Genomic DNA, 18960 nt, shown 5'->3' with positions numbered 1-18960 from the left:
TAAGTTGTGTGATACAAAATAAGCAGGGAAATACTACCTCAAAAGGAAGACTTTATTTGCTACATATTTGTTTTAACAGATGGTGAGCTGTTGCTGGTGTTTCACCTCCTTTACTTTGTGTTGATAGCTATACTCATAACATCGAAGCTGTCAGTTGTGATGAAGCACTAGTAGATATCACTGAAATCCTTACAGAGACCAGATTGACTCCTGATGAACTTGCAAATGCTATCCGTGATGAAATCAAAGCCCAGACTAAATGCACTGCTTCTGTTGGGATGGGTAAGAGCCTTATTTCATTACTGTCACCATTTCCTGCTTTTTTTTTTTTAAGCGTATCAGAACTATGCTCGATTGCCATAACTCTGAAGTGTTTCTGAAATACAGAGTATATTGCCATTTATATTACGTAAGAAAATTTTCCAAAGTGGAGAGATTTAAGCAAAAATTTATACTGTTGCTATCAGCCCTTCTCTGCTATCTCAACAGTAGGCTAAAATTCTATTTGTGTAATATTCCTTTGTTCATTTTAATGAAATGCTACTGTATTTTGGTGGTAAATAGAAAGCTGATCACAGATTGTGTTTAGTACAGGAGAAGGCAGTAGGAGTTTACGATGATCTAATATAATTGAGACATTGAAAGCAAAGATTTGGGTGATTTGTACTGGGTATCATTTATGAAATTATACCTCTGAGAAGACTTGATTTCTTTTCCACTTGTCTCCTTCCTTTCTCCGTTGTTTTTGTTCCTAATAACATTAGACTTAAGTATGTGTAAATATATGTGCTAAGCTTATGTAAGTCCATAAAATCCACTTGTGATGTAAGCAGAATTCTTCCTTTATCACTTGTTAGCATAGCAGTACAGAGACTGTAATTCCTTGGATTCATATTTGTGTCTTGTTTTGAGTTGGAACACATTTATAATCTCTTTTATATGCATATTTAGTGTTTTTGCTTTTTGTATTACTTTCTAAAGTGTGATTTTCTAATCAGATATAATAGTTCATAGAAATATAGAATGGCCTGGGTCGAAAAGAGCCACAGTGATCATCTAGCTTCAACCCCTCTGCTATGTGCAGGGTCTCCAACCGCCAGACCAGGCTGCCCAGGGCCACATCCAGCCTGGCTCTGAAGTTCTCTTTTGGAAGAGACAAATAGCTATGAGGAAATATGATTTTTTTTCTAATCATTTGTATGAGATGCTTGAAAAATATGTTTGGTGTCCATTCATATAGTAGGTAAACTAAACAGACTCTCTTTTCACTCGTAATTTATCATAAAGTATATGAATCAGAGGAATCAATTTCACTTGCGCTGTTACATTAATGTAGATGCCTAATGTCAAATACTTGTCCTACCAGAAACAGAAATCTTGTGTAAGTGGTTTGTACATTGCCCAATGGGGAAGATTTACCAATATAAAACAGCGTAAATTTGAATGCGTGTTATTATACTGTAAGAGATCTCTCAACACTATTATTTCTGATTAGAGATAAATTAAAGAAGGTATGCTCATGCCAGGTGAATAAATTTAATTTATGCCCTGGAGATATTGGTGGCTAACTGAACTGACAGTGCTAGTGAACGATAAAACACTCATCTGTAAACATCTGCTATCCTGATTTTTCATTTGTTAAATGAGGTATTAGGTTTTTTCCTACTTCACTGTTTTGAGAATGATGTGCTACAGAATGTAACTGTTACTTCATGGTAGCAGTGGCTGTGTTGGTGTGTTTGATTGATATGCAGTACTCTGTAGAGATCCATGTTTTGTCTACAGTTAAACAGGAAATGGAATGAAGGCCCTGTCGATATTTGTTTTGTCCATTTAACTTTTCACGTGAAGCAGTGGACACAGATGTTGATTCTTACTAAAATTTCAAATAGACTAAAAGAATATGAACTCAGATAGGAGGAAAATAGCAATAGTAACACACGGTGCTGAGAGTATTGGATTCTTCTGACATTTTGTGAGGATTTTTTTTTATCTTAGAACGGGGCGTTAGGCAATAATGAAGCTATTTTGGTATCATTTCAGAAATGTTGCTGGCTTGAGTGTGAATAAGCCTATCAACTGGGAAGAAAATATGCTGAAATAAGCTTTGTTCACACTTAATGAGCACACATAATAATTTAGTGAAGTCACTGGATTTTTTTAATGATTATCCAGGACCTAAATAATAGATTAATTCCAGTATTTCATATATAACATGCTTGGAAAAATTGTCATCTGTGTATTATTTGCACTGAATACGATGGACATTTAGATGTTATACAGTGTTGAAGCATTATTCTTCTACATATTCAGCTGTTCTCAGTTAACTGCTTACCTGTACCTCTGCATATGCAGAAAGCCACCAAGACAAAATAGATTTAGTGTTCTTCATGAGTATCCTGAATTTACTGTACTTGTTGGTTGCTTTGGTTTGGTTTTGGGTTGTTTGGGTTTTTTTGTTGTTGTTGTTGTTGAAAGATAAATATTTTACTGTGGTTTCTGCACTTTTTCCTTTGACTGTTGAGCTGCAGGATTCTACATGGGAAGACAGAAGTTACCACAGGCACAGTTTAATTTGTCATTTTTACAGGTTCCAATATTCTGCTGGCCAGAATGGCAACTCGTAAAGCAAAACCCGATGGACAGTATCACCTAAAACCTGAAGAAGTAGATGATTTTATCAGGGGTCAGCTCGTTACGAATCTTCCAGGTACTCACTTCTATTTTACCACCTGATTTTTTGTTTTGCCACCTGATTTTAAAAGCTTAAACTACAAATCTGTGTTGTTCCAGTTATGAATCAAGCAGGATTAGATGTTATTCCTTGGTTATGAGCCAACAAAAGGAGATATCCAAAATTTTCATAAATCATTATATTCCTGAAAAGAGTCTTGGGAACCTCTACAGAGCCACATGGCCACATACATCTGTGGGAGAAGCTTAATGTTTGATATGTTATCTAACCTTATATTTGACGATTATTCAGCCAGCTTGCTACATTATAATGAATAAAATAAGTACCTGATGTTACTCATTTTATCACTGAAACATGATTTGCTTACACTTAGAACTAACCTAAGAGGGTGTTCCTTCTGAAAAGAAGTTTATGAGGTCAAGAGTTAGAAAAAATAGCACAGATATCATAATATAAGACAGAGCAGGTATGACAAAAAAAGGAGAGGGAAGAGAGTATCTGCTGCTTTTAAGAAACCCTCAGTCACAGATGAATGTGAAAAATAAGGCTGTTGTGAGAGTACAACTGCTGTTGGATTTTGCGTCCACTTACAGATTGTTTTTGATTCTAGTAGTTTTAGAATACAAATTAGACATATGGGGAATTATTTTTTTCTGCAAGGATCTTAAGTTAAAGGTGTACTGTAAATTGTGACAGAGTGTGTTGCTTCTTTTTAAAGAGAGCAAAATCGTTGTTGCATTCCAAGCATTTTTTTGTCTAGATGTCTGAGGAAATGATTGTGATGATGATTATGTTTTATAAATGTGCGTGTGTATGTGACAGTAGTGATTGTGAACTGTTTGGCAGTTTCAGCCAAATCGTACTGAGAGATACAAGTTCTGCAGACACAGTTTTATGAACTTTTATGAATATGACAGCTTGACAGAGGGAAATGATCCATGTTGGTATATAGAATTGTTCATGTTAGAAAAGACCTTAAAGATCCTTTGAGAGACAGTGAAATTCAACTATTATATGCATTTTGATGGTAGTTGGTTAGTCATCCTGCATTTAGCCAGAGGGCATGACTTTTGTTCTGTGTTCCCTGATTGTGAGGAAAGAGAAGAATATTTCAGTAAGGGAAGAGCTGGAAAAGTTGGGTAGGATGACTGTAGACATAACCGAGACCATAAGAAAATGCTGTGAGGAAGGAAGAATCAGGGATGTTCTTCAAGGCATAATGGAAGTCAACAGAAAGATGACAGGGATCTGTACTTGCTGTGAAGGGAGAATTATAGGTAGTAGTGATACGTGTGTGTATATATATAAACATACTGAGTCTCACTAAAATGGAAGAGTAGAAACAGCATGCGTACACAGATGCAGGTTTACTGGAAATTCTCTTTTTATACTCCATTTCCTGGACAAACATAACACCCAGTCCCATTTATTTTTGACATGCTTTCAGTGAACTCACACATTCATAGTAAAAACTCATTAGTATATGTGTCAATAATCTAGGTAAAGAAACAGTGGTTATGAAAGATAGAAGCTGATTTATAACTTTTGCTTACTCAGGTAATGTAAACTCACAAGATCAGTATTTTTCAGAAGTAACAGCCCACTCTGCCAATCCCAGAAATAAATACTTAAGTTTATCACACTTGCGTATGTGCGGTTGCCATGGATACCTGCAGTTGCCAGTGCCTGGTAATTCAAGGCACAAGTGATACGTATAGGCTGTCACTTCTGCTTGAAATAGGGCTGTGGGGTTTTTTTTTTTTGCCTAGAAAGCAGTGGGACAGTAGTCAAAATATTGTGTTATTTTCTTTCTTTTTTTTTTTTTTTTTTTTTTTTTTTTTTTTTTTTAATACTATATCACTTGTATAAAAACATATTACATGTTTTACGCTCTTTGGACAGTGTGCTGTGATATTCAGAGCTATATCCACGGCAACAGGCAGTACAGTACCCTGTCAGGAAGATTTACAAGCAGGAATCATTCACTCTGCACAGAAAAGCTGCATTCTAAATATGTAATACAAACTAAAGAAATTGATAGGAAGACAGCAAAAGTTTTCATTGAAGCCATGTTTCATTGAGTGAAATTTCTTGTCTGTGTTTATTTGATACAGCATAGTCTAAGTTTAAAAGGATGGATTTTATTCATTAAAAACATGTCTGGCTGAGTCGTGTAGTGTTAACAGAACTAATTGCTTTGTTGTTAGGAGTTGGCAGGTCGATGGAATCTAAGCTGGCTTCTTTGGGAATTAGAACCTGTGGAGATCTGCAGTGTGCTTCGATGTCAAAACTGCAAAAAGAATTTGGTCCAAAAACAGGACAAATGCTCTACAGGTTTTGTCGTGGTTTAGACGATCGACCTGTCCGCACAGAAAAAGAAAGAAAATCTGTTTCAGCAGAAATCAACTATGGAATAAGGTTTACGCAGGTAAACTCAAACTTCCTTTTCTGCAGCGACTTCTTTCAACTGTAGAAGGAACTTCCCATGTTCTGATTATTCTCACTTACACTTTGGTCGGTTAGAGCACCATCTTAACCATCAAATAGAAATAAGGAAAATGAAGAAGTAGGTGACCAAATGATAAAGTGGGAGGAGAAACTGCCCAAGTATTGGACTGAAAAGAAGCCTGCACAAAATTAGCTGGCTTTTCTGCACTCATTACACAAGTCTGGTACAGAAAAAGAACTGTTTGTTAGTACCTAGCATTCTCTTTCATTTAAATGCTGATTGTTCAAATATGCCAGTGTCTGAAACAATGAACAGATTGCTCCAATTCATTTTTTACTAGACATTTTGCAAATGTTTTTTTTGTTGTCGTTGAAAAGAAAACATATTAAAAAATAACCTTTGTTGTTGTTGGAAACTTAAACGTTTATAGAAATTACAGGAAAAAAATGAGCCTCAAAGAAATATTTTGTAGTTCAGACTTTCCCTCAAAGAAAGAGGGGAAAATGGATCAAAACATTTGCTCAGGGATTTTTCCAGTCTGGTATTGGAAACCTCCTAGAGCAAACACTGTGCACATTCTCTGAGTGACCTCTTCTACTGTTCAGCTGCCCTCATGGACATTTTTTCTCCCTAACAAGCTGTATATGCTTCATGTTCTACACTTGTGTTTAAAATCAGACTTAAAATTCTTAAGATATAATTATTTTTCTTAAATGTTTTTAAAAAGGCTTACTTCCAAAAGTATATATATATATATATATAAAAATTATATAATTTTATATATTATATATATATATATATAATGCATATCCCAGCATTAGGAGTCTACCATCTCTGCCTAATTTCAGCAATCTACAATATAAACAGAATACTCAGAGCTAATTAAGATAGCTGCCTGTGAGTCAACTTGCTCTTTAAGTTTGCAAAGTCTTTCTTATTTTTAAATCTTAGCAGCGCACACTTCAGCGTGTTGTGAAGTGGGTTGTAATGAGGCTGAATGATTTACCTTACACATTTGAAAACTGGTAATCATCTCAACAGTGGAATATCGTCTTTTCTCATTTAGCCTCAGGAAGCAGAAGCCTTCCTTCTGAGTCTCTCAGAAGAAATCCAACGTAGACTAGAAGCTGCTGGTATGAAGGGTAAACGATTGACCCTCAAGATAATGGTCAGAAAGGCTGGAGCACCAGTGGAACCTGCGAAATATGGAGGTCATGGAATCTGTGATAACATTGCCAGGTAACTGTGCATGGACAAAAGAGTGTTTGGTATTAGGCCTGAGTGCATTTCTGCAGAATGCTAAGCACTGAATCTGAGTAAGGTGGGACAGAAATTTTGAAGTGTTCAATACCTCTTTGTGTAACAAAACTGCATTAATATCAGAAGTTACTACCAACATTCTCTGTATTTCAGCTATTCTGAAAGGCGACTTGTCCCATTCTCTTGACATTCACAGTTAAGCTTTTACATATAGTCAAGAAGTGCCTTAGGTTTTTTTTATTTCATCATTATCAATATAGTAAAGCAGCTTTTTGCTTGGTCTCACCACAGCAATTTTGATCACATTGAGATGCTGCCTGCTCCTCCCTGATGCAAAAGTTTACCCCAGTAAGTTAGTCGATAGGTTGCTGTCAGCAGAGGAGGAGGACCTTCAATTTCCACAAGCAGTCCTATTACACAATAACAATTATTTATTTCTGGTTTGTGGGACTTTTTTTATATTGTTCAACTGGATGATTTTGACTAAATATTTTTTACCTCTTATTTATATGCTTGCATACTGATTGAAACAAAAGAATGAAGTGCAGACAAATGGTATCTTGTGAGAGCATTTCATTCTCATGCAGCATTGTCTCAGAACCTTTCAAATAAACCTTTATTCTTCAGACAGACGCACTTCTGTATCAAAGCATTTGCTCCTTAGTAAAGAGATGGTTCTGTCCTGCCTTTCTTTTGAGGGCGCATTTAGCATCTTTAAAGTTGCTTGCTCCATCAGAATTAAAACTGCATAGGTTACCTCTGTGAGGAAAAACCTGCATTCCTCTCATATGTTTGATTAGCCCCCTGAAATTCTGTTCTCATTTGTCTCACATGCTGTGCCATTTGGTAATCCAGAATTGCACAGTGCTAGTAGTGCCCTACAAAGCTCTTACATGGCAATTTTGAAAACACAACCAGGTAATTTTGTGTGAGAGTTGTTGCCCAAAGTTTGCTTAAAGTTACTTAGCAGTAATCAGATCATCGTTTTCTGTAATCCACATGCACAATTGTACGTCTGCTTCTCCTTCAGTGTTCCTTTGAATCATTTGCTTTATTGACAACTGACAACTGAAATAATACTGGGTAAGCTCTTTGTGAATTAAGAAATCATGATGTATCTGTCTTTAAGGTTCTCTCTGTCATAAATACAGAACCGTTGTCTTTAGAATCTGTGGAACAGTTTCCTTGTTAACAGTACTTCTTAAACTTCTTTTTAGGACTGTGACTCTAGACCATGCAACAGACAGTGCAAAAGTAATTGGAAAAGAAACCCTGAACATGTTTCACACAATGAAACTGAACATATCTGATATGCGAGGGGTGAGTTAATGGAAAACCCAAGTTTATGATTCTTGTCGGCTCCCTCCTCATCTTTCATAAATTTTCTCCATGTTAGGTAACAACCAAGCTAAAGCAAGCGTAGATCATACAAAGCTTCCTTAAAGTAATCTATCCACTCATTAAGTAGCTAGTAAAGATACTGTTTATAACTCCAATCAGAGCTTGGAGGTTTTTGCTCTACATTGCACGTTTTAGATCTAGAAAAGTTACCAGCTTGTGGTTTGGCCTTTGTTTGAAGGTGAAATCAATGGCTGTCTTGAGCATGACTTATTTTAGTATGTTCTTGCTTACCTCAGTGGTTCTGTCCTAGCAGTGTAAACCAGTAGTCTCAGAGACTATTTTGGCATTGGCTATTTCTTAAAATGGAGCACAGAGGCTTTCTTGAACAAACTTTAATTGATTGATCATCTTGATTGTAAAGCAGATTGTTGGTTCAGTGTTGCATTGCAAATTCAGCCCCATAGTTTGGTTTTTCTTCTTGGAGTGCATGAAATATTTATCATCTTCTCCTTGTCTTTTTTTCTAGCTTATTTTTCTAGTTTAGAGGGTATCATGTTCTTCATTTTGAAAAACAACATACTTCTCTGACCAGGCAGCTTTTCTCAGTTCTGGAGGGGACTGTTCAGTCCTGGATGATATAATAAAGTGCAGGTGTAACCAAGCTCTCTGAGTGGCATTCATCTCAACTGATTTAAGACCTCCCCAGTGTCCGTGCCTATATTGGAGCTTAGCCCTCTTAAGCTTCACACTGTATGCATAAAGTGGGATGTATGCCCTTTTTCAGTCTGTCCTGGAATGTCCTAAAGTTACATCCTTATCTGTCAGTACCCTCATTTAGGCACATGAACCCACTAGCTTGTCCCATAATGTTTTAGTAGCCTGTTAAATACAACTAACAAACCAGTTAGTATTCAGTTAATATCCCTGCTATGTAATTACCTGATGAAGACATGTTCACTAGCTCCTTCCTGCTTTTTCTGATGCAATTTTAGTGGTTTTTTTTCCTTAAGTACAGAGAATTGACAATAAATTCTCACAATATGCCAGTGTATTCATAGTCGGATACGTTTTTTAAACCTCTGTAGATCTGATATTTAAAAGTAAACAAAAAGTGAGGGTGTTTTTTTCAAAATGAAGAGGACCTCATCTGATCAAGACATGGAAGTACTTTTATCCTTTAAGAATGTGTAAGAACCATTTCTAGAAGTGAAACAATATCCTAGTGTTCGTTTTTAGATTTGAAGGTGATGGATTTAGCGTAGATTGTCCTGAGGAAAACCATTCCCTTCCTGTACGTATAGCTGTATTTAATGCCAGTCACTTTCCTTGGTCAGTGCTGTTGCATTTTTAAATATCTAGGAAGTTTCATAAAGAACACGTTGTTTCATGGTCCTGTTGACAGCACTTTTCTCTTATCAGAGAACTTAAGCTGGTATTATCTTTCTAATTCATTAGTTGTTGGATTGTAGTGGATAATCCCAGGTTTTTTATAGTATGTTTTTACATGGCTATTCATGCTTTTTTAATATACTTTTACTTGTTCTCTTTCCCATGCCCAACAGGCAGCCAGTTTGAAAAGGAAGAGAGAATGCTATTATGACTAAATTATAGATCATTGTTCCTATTGTTATTATCGAAAACTTTATTAAATGACTGTATTAATGTTTTGGATTTAGGTTGGAATTCAGGTACAGCAGTTAGTCCCCATCAGTAAAACCCCTTCAGCTCAATCAGCAGTTCAATCTGGACGCTTACCTGGTGGATCACATTCAGTTATTGATCTTCTTCATGTTCAGAAAGCAAAAAACTGCTCAGAAGAAGAGCATAAAGAAGGTCAGTAAGTTTTGTACTTCATGTGTATCGTAATGATTAGTTCTTACGAACTGGAACTTCAGTTATCTTTTTGAATACTTATTCAATATGACACAAGTATAATATATAATTTTTGAGAGCATGTTTTCCTGCTGCAAATGAAAATACTGCATAATTTTCTTTAGCATTATTCCAGTCTTCTAAAAAGGTACTAACAGAGGAGACATAATAGAAAGTTTTATTATTATGACATATGTTGTGTAAACTACTGAGTAATGAAAGCTGAGCTTAGAAAAATTAGCTCCACTGTATGTTGGAACTTCAGAGTTTTTAACTGTTAGATCTGTTTTGTTTTCATGTGTGTCTTCTTTTCATTTGTGTAGTATTTGTTGCTGCTATGGACCTTGAAATATCTTCTGATTCAAGAACTTGTACTGTTCTTCCATCTCGTGGTACCCATCTCACAGCTGGTCTTAATTCTAATGTTAGCAAGACTGATTCTGCTGTCAAATTGAATGGCTTGCATTCTCCTATCAGCGTAAAATCCAGGCTTAATTTGAGTATTGAGGTTCCATCGGCTTCCCAGGTAAAATCCAGTAATACTGAATATCCGCAATATATTGTAATAATTTGGAATTGCTGGTCTTATGTGGGCAGAACAAACAAAAAGAAAACGTTGTGTTGCAGTCTTTTAAATAAAGAAAACTGCAGTAGCATAGAATGCACAGAAAGAGATGGTTATTAATGCAAAACTATTTTGCCTTAATAAACTGATTTTTCAAAAGCAGTCTTACAGACTGACTCAAAGAATAAAAGTTATTTTTTATTCAAAGGATAGAAGCTTAGTGTTACTGTCTTTTTTGCTTCCCATCGTCATTTGCCAAAGGATTGAAATGGAACAGAAACAAGAAAGATGCCAAGGCTGAAAAATTAAAAAGCATTACCTTTCACAGCCACAGCTCTTTAAAGGAGCCTAAAGCCCAATTATAAAGGCCTGTCTCTATTACTGTGGCTTACAGCTTGAGCATGCTTTGTTGTGGATGTAGAACTAGAAATAAAAGACCACCAATTCCAACTGCCTCACCACTTCAGGAATAACTAAAAGTTGAAGCATTTTATTGACTATATTCTCTAAATACATCTCGTATGTAGGCATGGGTCATCAGCTGCCTCTCTAGGAAGCCTACTGTTACAGTTACCATTCTTATGGTAAAAAAAATTGTTCCTAATGCCCAGCCTAACTCTCCTCTGGTGCAGCTTTGTGCTCTTCCCATCCTGCCATCAGTTGTCAGGAGCAGAGCCCTGCACCTCCCTCTGCTTCCCCTCCTCCTCAGGGTACTGCAGGGAGCAATGAGGTCACCTCTCAGCCTCCTTCTCTCCAAGCTGGACAACCCTAGCGCACTCAGCCTCTCCTCACAGGGCATGCCTTCAGCCCTGTCACCAGCTTTGGTGCCCTCCTCTGTGTTCTTTCAAGTAGCTTATAACATCCTTCTTATATTGTTGAGCACAAAACTGCACACAGAGGGCCACGCTAATGCTAAATATAGTGGAAGAATCAACTTTGTTTTACCTGACAGCCATGTTGTCTTTAATGCACCCCGAGATGCAGCTTGCCCCCTGGTTCCCAGAGCACCCTGTTGGCTTGGGCCTGAGCTGTTGTCACCAGTACTCCCAGGTTCCTTCCTGCTGAGCTGCTCTCCAGCCACTTGTCTCCCATCTGGTGTCCAGTCTTGCTCTGCTCCAGAGACAGCACCTGGCATTTTCCTGCTGGTGATAATTGTCCAATACTCCAGTCTATCTAGATCTCTTTGCAAGGCCTCTCATCCCTCCAGAGTCAACAGTACCTCTCAGCTGAGTATCATCAGCAAACTTGGTAAGGATGTGTTGAAATCTTGCCTCTGGACCACTGGTAGAAATGTTGAACAAGACTGGCCCAGGGATTCATTTGGGGGGAATGCTGCTAGTGACTGGCTGCCAGCCAGGTGTAGCCCTTATCTCTACAAACTTCAGCTCTACTGTTCAGCAGTTCATCACCTAACACGGTATGTACCATCTCTTAGCTGAACAGCTTGCCCAATAGAATGCTTTGAGGGACAGTATCAAACACCTTACTAAAATCCAGGGAGAGTATTTCCACCACCTTCCTTTCACCTTCTAAGCAGATGACCTTATCATAGAAGAGGACTTCTTCCTGATAAGCATATGAGCTGTCTGATAATGGCTTTATTCTTCAAATGCCTTTTGAGAGCACCCAGGATAATCTTCTCCATAACTTCTCTGGTTATTAGGGTTAGACTAACAGATTTGTAGTTCCCTGAGTCTTCTCTCATAGTCTTCATGTCAGTTGGAATAATATTGTCTAGGTTCCAGTCATCAGGGGCCTCCACAGACTCCCAAGCTTTGGTAAATTGTTGAGATTGCTCAGCCATATGACATCTAACTCCTGCGCTCAGGGGTGAATCCTGCCAGGCCCCAAGGATTTGGGAAGATTTGAGCTGACCCAAATAGTCCCTTGTGGTTTTGGTGACCACAAACGTTAACATTGCTGCTTCATGGTCCTCCAGCTCTGAGGAGTTGGCAGCCAAAGATCTGTTGTTAATGTTAAAAACAGAAGCAGAAAAGGCCCTGAATGTCTCTGCCATCTCCTCGTTCTTAACAGTTAGGTGACCATCTGCATTAAATGTCATTCCATTGTTTTCTTTAGAGCTCAGCTTGCTGTTGACTTACTTAAAAAGGGCATTTCTTGTTATCTTATACCACAACAGCCAGTGTCAACTCAGGCTTTACTATTTCTTATTTTCTTCCTCCAAATGCAAACTGTAGCTCTCTAAACAACCAGCGGAGCTTCTAGAGATCACATATTATCTTTTCATGCTCAAGTTCCAAGAGTTCCATGTTTAGCTGAGCCAATTTTTCTGCCCTGCTTGTTTGACTTGTGACAAAGTGGGGTTGCTTGTTCATCTGCAAGTGATTCTTAAAAAGTGACCAGCTCTCATGGACCCTGGGATTCCCAGGGGGCGTTGCTGACTTGCAATGGTAGCTTAAAATTTGCTCTCTTCAGATCCAGCATGGCAGCTTTTTTTTCCCTCATTTCAACAAAACTTTTGAACTCTAGTTGTGAAGAACATGAATAAACTTCAGGAAAGTTTCCATGAGAGAAATGAGGCACATTCTGTAATCAGTGTTTAATGTTAGAGTGCTTTTGATAAGATGCAGGTTTGTGAATTCCTTATTCTTAACGTTAGCTCTTAGAGTTGTGTCTGTTTAGTTTATTACTAGTTCATGTTTTTTCAGCGTCATTTGTAGTGTTATTTTTTTTTCATACCTTTTTCAAGTGACACTGAAACAAGAAACATCAGCTTTTAGATGAGAGGAGGACAGTCTTTAAGTAAAATATTTCTGTGGGCCTTAGGGTTTGTTGGTTGGTTGATTTTCTAACAAAGGAAGAACCTCCTTATTTCTAGTCCCCTCGTTATCTTTCCAAACTGGTATCTGCTTTAAAGATCAGTTATAAGCAAGTTGAACTGAATTCTCTCCTGAGGTCTAAGCAGACTTACATACTTTACCGTAAGAATTTCTGATTTTAATTTCTGTGATTTAAAGCTGCAAAAGCAGTTGCTGAAGTTTTGTTAGCGGCTTTCCCTTGTAGCTCTACATTTGTAGAAGCCAAGTATGCTTCTGGCAGAAAACTTGTATTTTTCTGTAACGTAATGCTAAATCCAGCTCATAATTTAAAAGCAGCCTGACTGAAAAGTAGGGAGTTCCACCACTTGCTCAGATTCTGCTATAGAAGCAAAACGTAAGAACAGGAGAAATATGCACTAACTGTACAGTGTAGTTCTTAAAGTTTTAGTGGCCTTATGGGCACAGTGTGCTCCTCTTCCCTTTTGTTTCATAATGAGAGAATCACAAGGTTGGAAGGGACCTACAAGGTCATCTAATCCAACCGTCCTCCCATTACCGTTGCTAGCGCAGCTACTAAACCATCTCTCAGAGCTCCTCATCCAGACGCATCTTGAACACTGCCAGGGACGGCGACTCCACCACCTCCCTGTGCAGCCATTCCAGCGCCTGACCACTCTCTGAGAGAAAATGTTTTTCCTTATGTCTAATCTAAACCTCCTCTGGTACAGCTTGCTGCCATTTCCTCAGGAAAATGTAACTATATCATAATATGGAATTCATTACAAGGAAGGAGTGGTGACAGTTCTATGCTGCTGCTTTTATATGCTGTGTGCTAGGAAAGAAGCAGCAAGATATTTTAAACCCGGGATTTCCGGAAGATCTTTATAGTGATGTTACACAGAGCAAACTTGGAATGAGAGAGGACTTTGATAAAAGCATGCATACAATTTGAGATGAGAGCACTAGATACTGTAAAAAGAGAAAAGTGAACATTCATATTTGCTGCCTACTTACTGTTAAATGATTGTTTCTATTTGATGCTTTTTATGTTTTGTTGCTGCAGAGCGTAAGTGCCAAGTCCCCACATGTTTGCACATCCACAGACTTTTTTCCCCCCTCAAACTCAAAGACAGTGGGACTACATTCATTTTTTTTTTTCTCTTACTGAAATTAACTTTGTGATCAGGGACACCTAAAAGCTTTTTTTGTTGTTGTTTTTGTAGCTAGATAAGTCTGTGCTAGAAGCTCTGCCACCCGATCTCCGGGAACAAGTAGAGCAAATCTGCGCCATACAGCAAGGAGAGACCTATGGAGACAGCAAAAGAGAGCCAATAAATGGATGTAACACCGCACTTCTCTCACAGCCAGTTGGAACGGTGCTTCTACAAGTACCAGAGCTCCAGGAACCAAATGCCAATATGGGAATTAATGTAATAGCCTTGCCAGCTTTCTCACAGGTAGGATGTTTGCAAGACATCAATAAGCATCAGCTTTCCACCTACAAGAAGAGCTAACTGCTTTTTCTTGAGACAGAATTACTAGAATCTGTTACTGACTCAAAATGAATGATGGCCCTTTAATATCTTTTAAAAGTCTGTACTTTCAAATGTAACTTGCTCCATCACAAAATATAATGATGGCATTTATTTATTAAAGATTTATAGCCGCCATTATGCCTGTTTGTCCTCTTAATGCAAAACCTTGTTTACACTTTGCTTTGCAACCTAGTGTGTAAATAATTGTTTTTCTGCATTGCGGCTGAGCTACGCTGCACCATCAGTCTAAAGCCATCCTAAAATCAGCTTAGCTGTTCACGGGAGACTCACTGTGTTTATGTGGATGCTCTGATGGTGTAAAGCCAACCCTCTAGCTTCTGTAGATGCGATTGTTTATATCACATTCCTCTGAGAAAGGCAGGCCTGGGTAAAGATTGTGCATTTCTCCCTAATGCTGAAAAAGGGCTCTTATATAGCTGGTCCGGGACAAGGGAAGTGGGAGGTTGTTCCTCAGAATAGTGGCCTGGAGGGGGGAGGAAGCAGCAGTAATGATGCTTCTAGTTATATCCCACCTTTCAGTCCAAAATGATGTTGTAAGAGAGAAAAAAGAATCACAGATCGAAATACTCAGAGATACGGTATTTTGCCATATGCATAAATTAAAATTATTGTTGATGCTGCTCAGGTTTGTTTTTCTGTTTACTGTGCCATTGCTACATCGTTCTCAATGCACTGGTGTCAAGTCATGATTTGTAAAGAGATATTTGTTGCTGTTTCTGAGGCATAATGATGCTGTCAAAGAACGTAGAGAAAATTAGATGAAATTCCTGACCTGCTTCCAGGAAATGGTAGTTAAAATAATAATAACTATCTTTAAAGTGTACAGTCCATTCTGCTACTAAAATTTGTTCACCTTTATTCAAGGTAATTGGTTCAAAAACAGCTGGATCAATTTGCATTCCTAAATGGCAAATTTGGCTTTTCTATATGGGGATATTGTGAGGATAGGAAGTGATTTCCCAATCCCTTGGCTTTCTTAAATTATGTAGTTAAACTCTCACCTGTTAATGAACACATCTTGGACTTGAGGATTGAATTACACTGTGCTGTCTACAACAAATTTGTGGGATATCGCATGTGAGCAGGTCAGTACCGTACAGCCGCCTGCCTGCTCAAGGGAGAAAACTTGTGGGCTGACATGAAGACAGCTTACTGGGTAAACCAAAAGCTGTGCGCACAAGCAAAGCAAAGCAGGTTTGCCCAAGGAGGTTGTGGATGCCCCATCCCTGGAGGCATTCAAGGCCAGGCTGGATGTGGCTCTGGGCAGCCTGCTCTGGTAGTTGGTGACCCTCCACATAGCAGGGGGTTGAAACTACGTGATCATTGTGATCCATTTCAACCCAGGCCGTTCTATGATTCTGTGAAAACAAGGAATTAATCTACGACTTCCCATTGGCAGGCAAATGTTCAGCCATTTCCAAGAAGGCGAAGTCTACAAGTGAATGATGTTTGTAGTAGTGGGGCAAACTGGTGGCAGATCTGCACCTCCTCCGTACGTTGCCATAACATGGTAACAGTTCTATGTAGGAGAATTTTGCAGCACATGAAAAGTGCTGGTATCCATTTGCTGAAGTGATTAAGAAGTGACGTTTTCATAGCGTGCGAGTGCGATACAGCTGTGTGAAAGATCTGTTAGGGCAGCGACTGCTGTACTTTCAGAGGGCAGGGATGGAACAAAACCGTGTTCATCTCCACATACAGTATTATTCCTGAAATATAAAAATATAAAATATGTAAAAATATATATATTTTAAAAAGATTTGAGGCCTTAGGAGTTAATTGGCAAGGGACTGTGTTCTTATCAGTAAATGAAGGGATGGACTTTTGAAAACCTTTTGTGTTGGTTCAAGATATAAAGTAGTTGGACTTTTCATAGAATCATAGGATTACCCAGGTTGGAAAAGACCTCAAAGATCATCAAGTCCGACCACAGCCTAACCATAGTACCCTAACTCTTAACAACCCTCTGCTAAATCATATCTCTGAGCAGTTTTTTTGCTGCACTTAAAGAAGTGTGACTGCTCCCAAGGATGTTTTAGCTGAGCTTTGTGTAGCAGTATGAAAACAAAGAGAGGAACAAATGTTGGGTTGTGCAGAGGTTTGTCAGTTTGAAGGCATTGTTCTCTGAGTTAGGCTTAGCTGCGCTGTTAATAGCGGGTGAATGAAGGTGGAACACGTTGGGGAAAGGAGTTATTAGCACCTGTGATCATTTCTGACGGTTGGTGTGTTACACATCCGTAAACAGTAGCTTTATAAGATAATAAATGTAACGTTAAAAGGAAAGTATTGTGATTTTTACAAGCTAAAGTACAGGAAGAAATCATGCAATGTATTTTTACAGTGTTTCGGTTTTACAGTGTATCTCATCTGTTTTTGCTTGGCATAAAATGTAAATACCTTTCTCATGTGGGTAGTGTAGAGGAAAGCAGACATTGCTGATGACTGGCAAAATAATCAAATGAATCTTCCTTCTGTCACTGTTCAGGTGGACCCTGAGGTTTTTGCTGCACTGCCTGCTGAGTTGCAAGCAGAGCTGAAAGATGCATATGATCAAAGGCAAAAGCAACCAGAGCAGCAACCTGCTAACGCTTTTGGTAAGTAGATGTAGTTGTACAGTGCTTTTGCATAAGAGTCGCTTAATATTGAAAAGATTTATGCAACACTCGATGCAAAGTAAATGTAAATAAAGCTTCTGGGAAGATACTGTGTTAAATCAAATTTCTGTATTTTTGATAGTGAGTTGCAACCAGCTGTGGCTTCATTTTGCAAACAGATGCCTGGCTTTACTTAAATGGGTAATTAATTCAATTCATTGGGACTGTGGCACCAAACCCACCCATGTCCATATGTTTGCAGAATGGAATGTTAACTTGGTATGTCTCTTGATTTAAGCACTGCATCTTCAGTACTTAGGTAGCTGAACGAGTACATTTGGACGAGCATCCTCTGGGCTTATATAACAGTGGTACGTGTTTCAGGGTAATAATTGATACACGTCACCGTGCCTGAGAGGTTATTTTATTCTGAGCTGGTCACCTGGGTCTCCTTTATGTAATCAGTAGAAAGACAGAAGATGAATCCCCTGTGATTTTGCTCATTATAAAATGGATTGGAAATGCCACCAAGTCGTTGTCAGTTAAATGCTGCGTTATGACATCGATACCTTGATGTCACAGGTAGTGGGGCACTGCACATAAGAGCACTTTGGGGTGCTCTTTGCTGCTGGTTCACAGGAGAGAAGTCTTAGCAGGTATCTGGCTTGGAGTGGGCTGTAGGGTGAGCCACCATGTCCAGTAGGCTTCATATTTAGTAGTCGCACATATTCAAGCACTGAAATGCTTGATATTAAAAGGCTTATGGATGGTTGAGTATCCTGAGTATACAAATGTCTAGGCAAGTGCTTTTCAGATACTTAGAATGTGAATGACAGGTGCACGTCAGGTCGCTTTGTTTAGGTTAGATTTACCTAATTGATTCATAGCTTTTACAGAACATTGAGTCCCTTTCAGTGGCAAAGCGTTAGATTTTAAATGCATCCGTCGTTGACTATTCCTGTGTTTTTCAGTATCAAAAAATCCTTGCCTCCAACTGAAGCATGCAACAACGAAAACTAAGAAAAAAAACAGGAAAAAAAATCCAGTCAGTCCTGTAAAAAAGCTTCAGAGTCCTTTGAAAAACAAACTCCTGGGTAGCCCTGCGAAAAACATGCCAGCTGCATCTGGAAGCCCACAGAAGCTAATAGATGGGTTCTTGAAACAGGAAGGAGCAGCTGCTCAGGTAATTGGAGCCCTAACGACAGCTTTCAGTAAAGTCGTGTCCATTGCTTTAGGTTTGGTCCACGCTCACAAATACAGCTTGTTTTCTCTCCTGGATTCTTTACTAGATCATTACAATGCGTGTGTGTCTTTGGTGTTGCCGTGCTTGTCAGACTGAGCATTACCAACTTGTGTTTCAAACAGCTGGAAGCAGTTCCATCAACTTCAGATGCTTCAGACCCATCGGCTCTGCAGACTGAACAGTGTGGGTCCTTCAGGCCACAGGCACCCAACCTGGCTGGAGCTGTTGAATTCAACGATGTAAAAACGCTGCTGAAGGAATGGATAACAACTATTTCAGGTAAGGGGATTCCATGCTAGTGATGATGTTACTTGCATCATCGTGTCACACAATTAGCAATGCCTTCAGATCCTGGGACACCTGACCTGCAGGAGCCTTCAGATCCTGGACACTGCCATTTTCCTCAAGAGATCTGAAAGAACCATTCCAATCTTAAGTCCCTGTTTCTTTTCTCCTGCCCTTTGATTAACGTTTGCCCTTATAGGACCAGAGGATAAAAAAGAGTGTGATGCTTTAGGGCACTGAAGTCCATTTATCTACAGAATATATACATATATGTATATATATATGTGTGTGTGTATGTATGTGTGTGTGTGTGTGTGTGT

The 18960-nt window shown here is 38.6% G+C and overlaps 1 protein-coding gene across 4 annotated transcripts in view; it reads left to right on the top strand.

Annotated features, from left to right (window-relative positions):
• The window catches only part of REV1 (REV1 DNA directed polymerase), a 52900-nt gene that overhangs the window by 32057 nt on the left and 1883 nt on the right, over positions 1-18960 (top strand). For all 4 annotated transcript variants that reach the window (XM_072335290.1, XM_072335300.1, XM_072335306.1 and 1 more), the window contains 11 exons: positions 128-282; positions 2591-2710; positions 4903-5123; positions 6211-6383; positions 7622-7724; positions 9422-9578; positions 9941-10143; positions 14186-14419; positions 17004-17112; positions 18084-18295; positions 18478-18634. In XM_072335290.1, coding sequence (XP_072191391.1) covers positions 128-282; positions 2591-2710; positions 4903-5123; positions 6211-6383; positions 7622-7724; positions 9422-9578; positions 9941-10143; positions 14186-14419; positions 17004-17112; positions 18084-18295; positions 18478-18634 — 1844 coding nt within the window. The remainder of the gene's footprint in view (positions 1-127; positions 283-2590; positions 2711-4902; positions 5124-6210; positions 6384-7621; positions 7725-9421; positions 9579-9940; positions 10144-14185; positions 14420-17003; positions 17113-18083; positions 18296-18477; positions 18635-18960) is intronic.

This window comes from Excalfactoria chinensis, chromosome 1 (assembly GCF_039878825.1).
Source record: "Excalfactoria chinensis isolate bCotChi1 chromosome 1, bCotChi1.hap2, whole genome shotgun sequence".
Classification (NCBI taxonomy): domain Eukaryota; kingdom Metazoa; phylum Chordata; class Aves; order Galliformes; family Phasianidae; genus Excalfactoria; species Excalfactoria chinensis.
The sequence above is the reverse complement of the archived record's forward strand: the minus strand, read 5'-3'. Positions and strand labels throughout refer to the sequence as shown.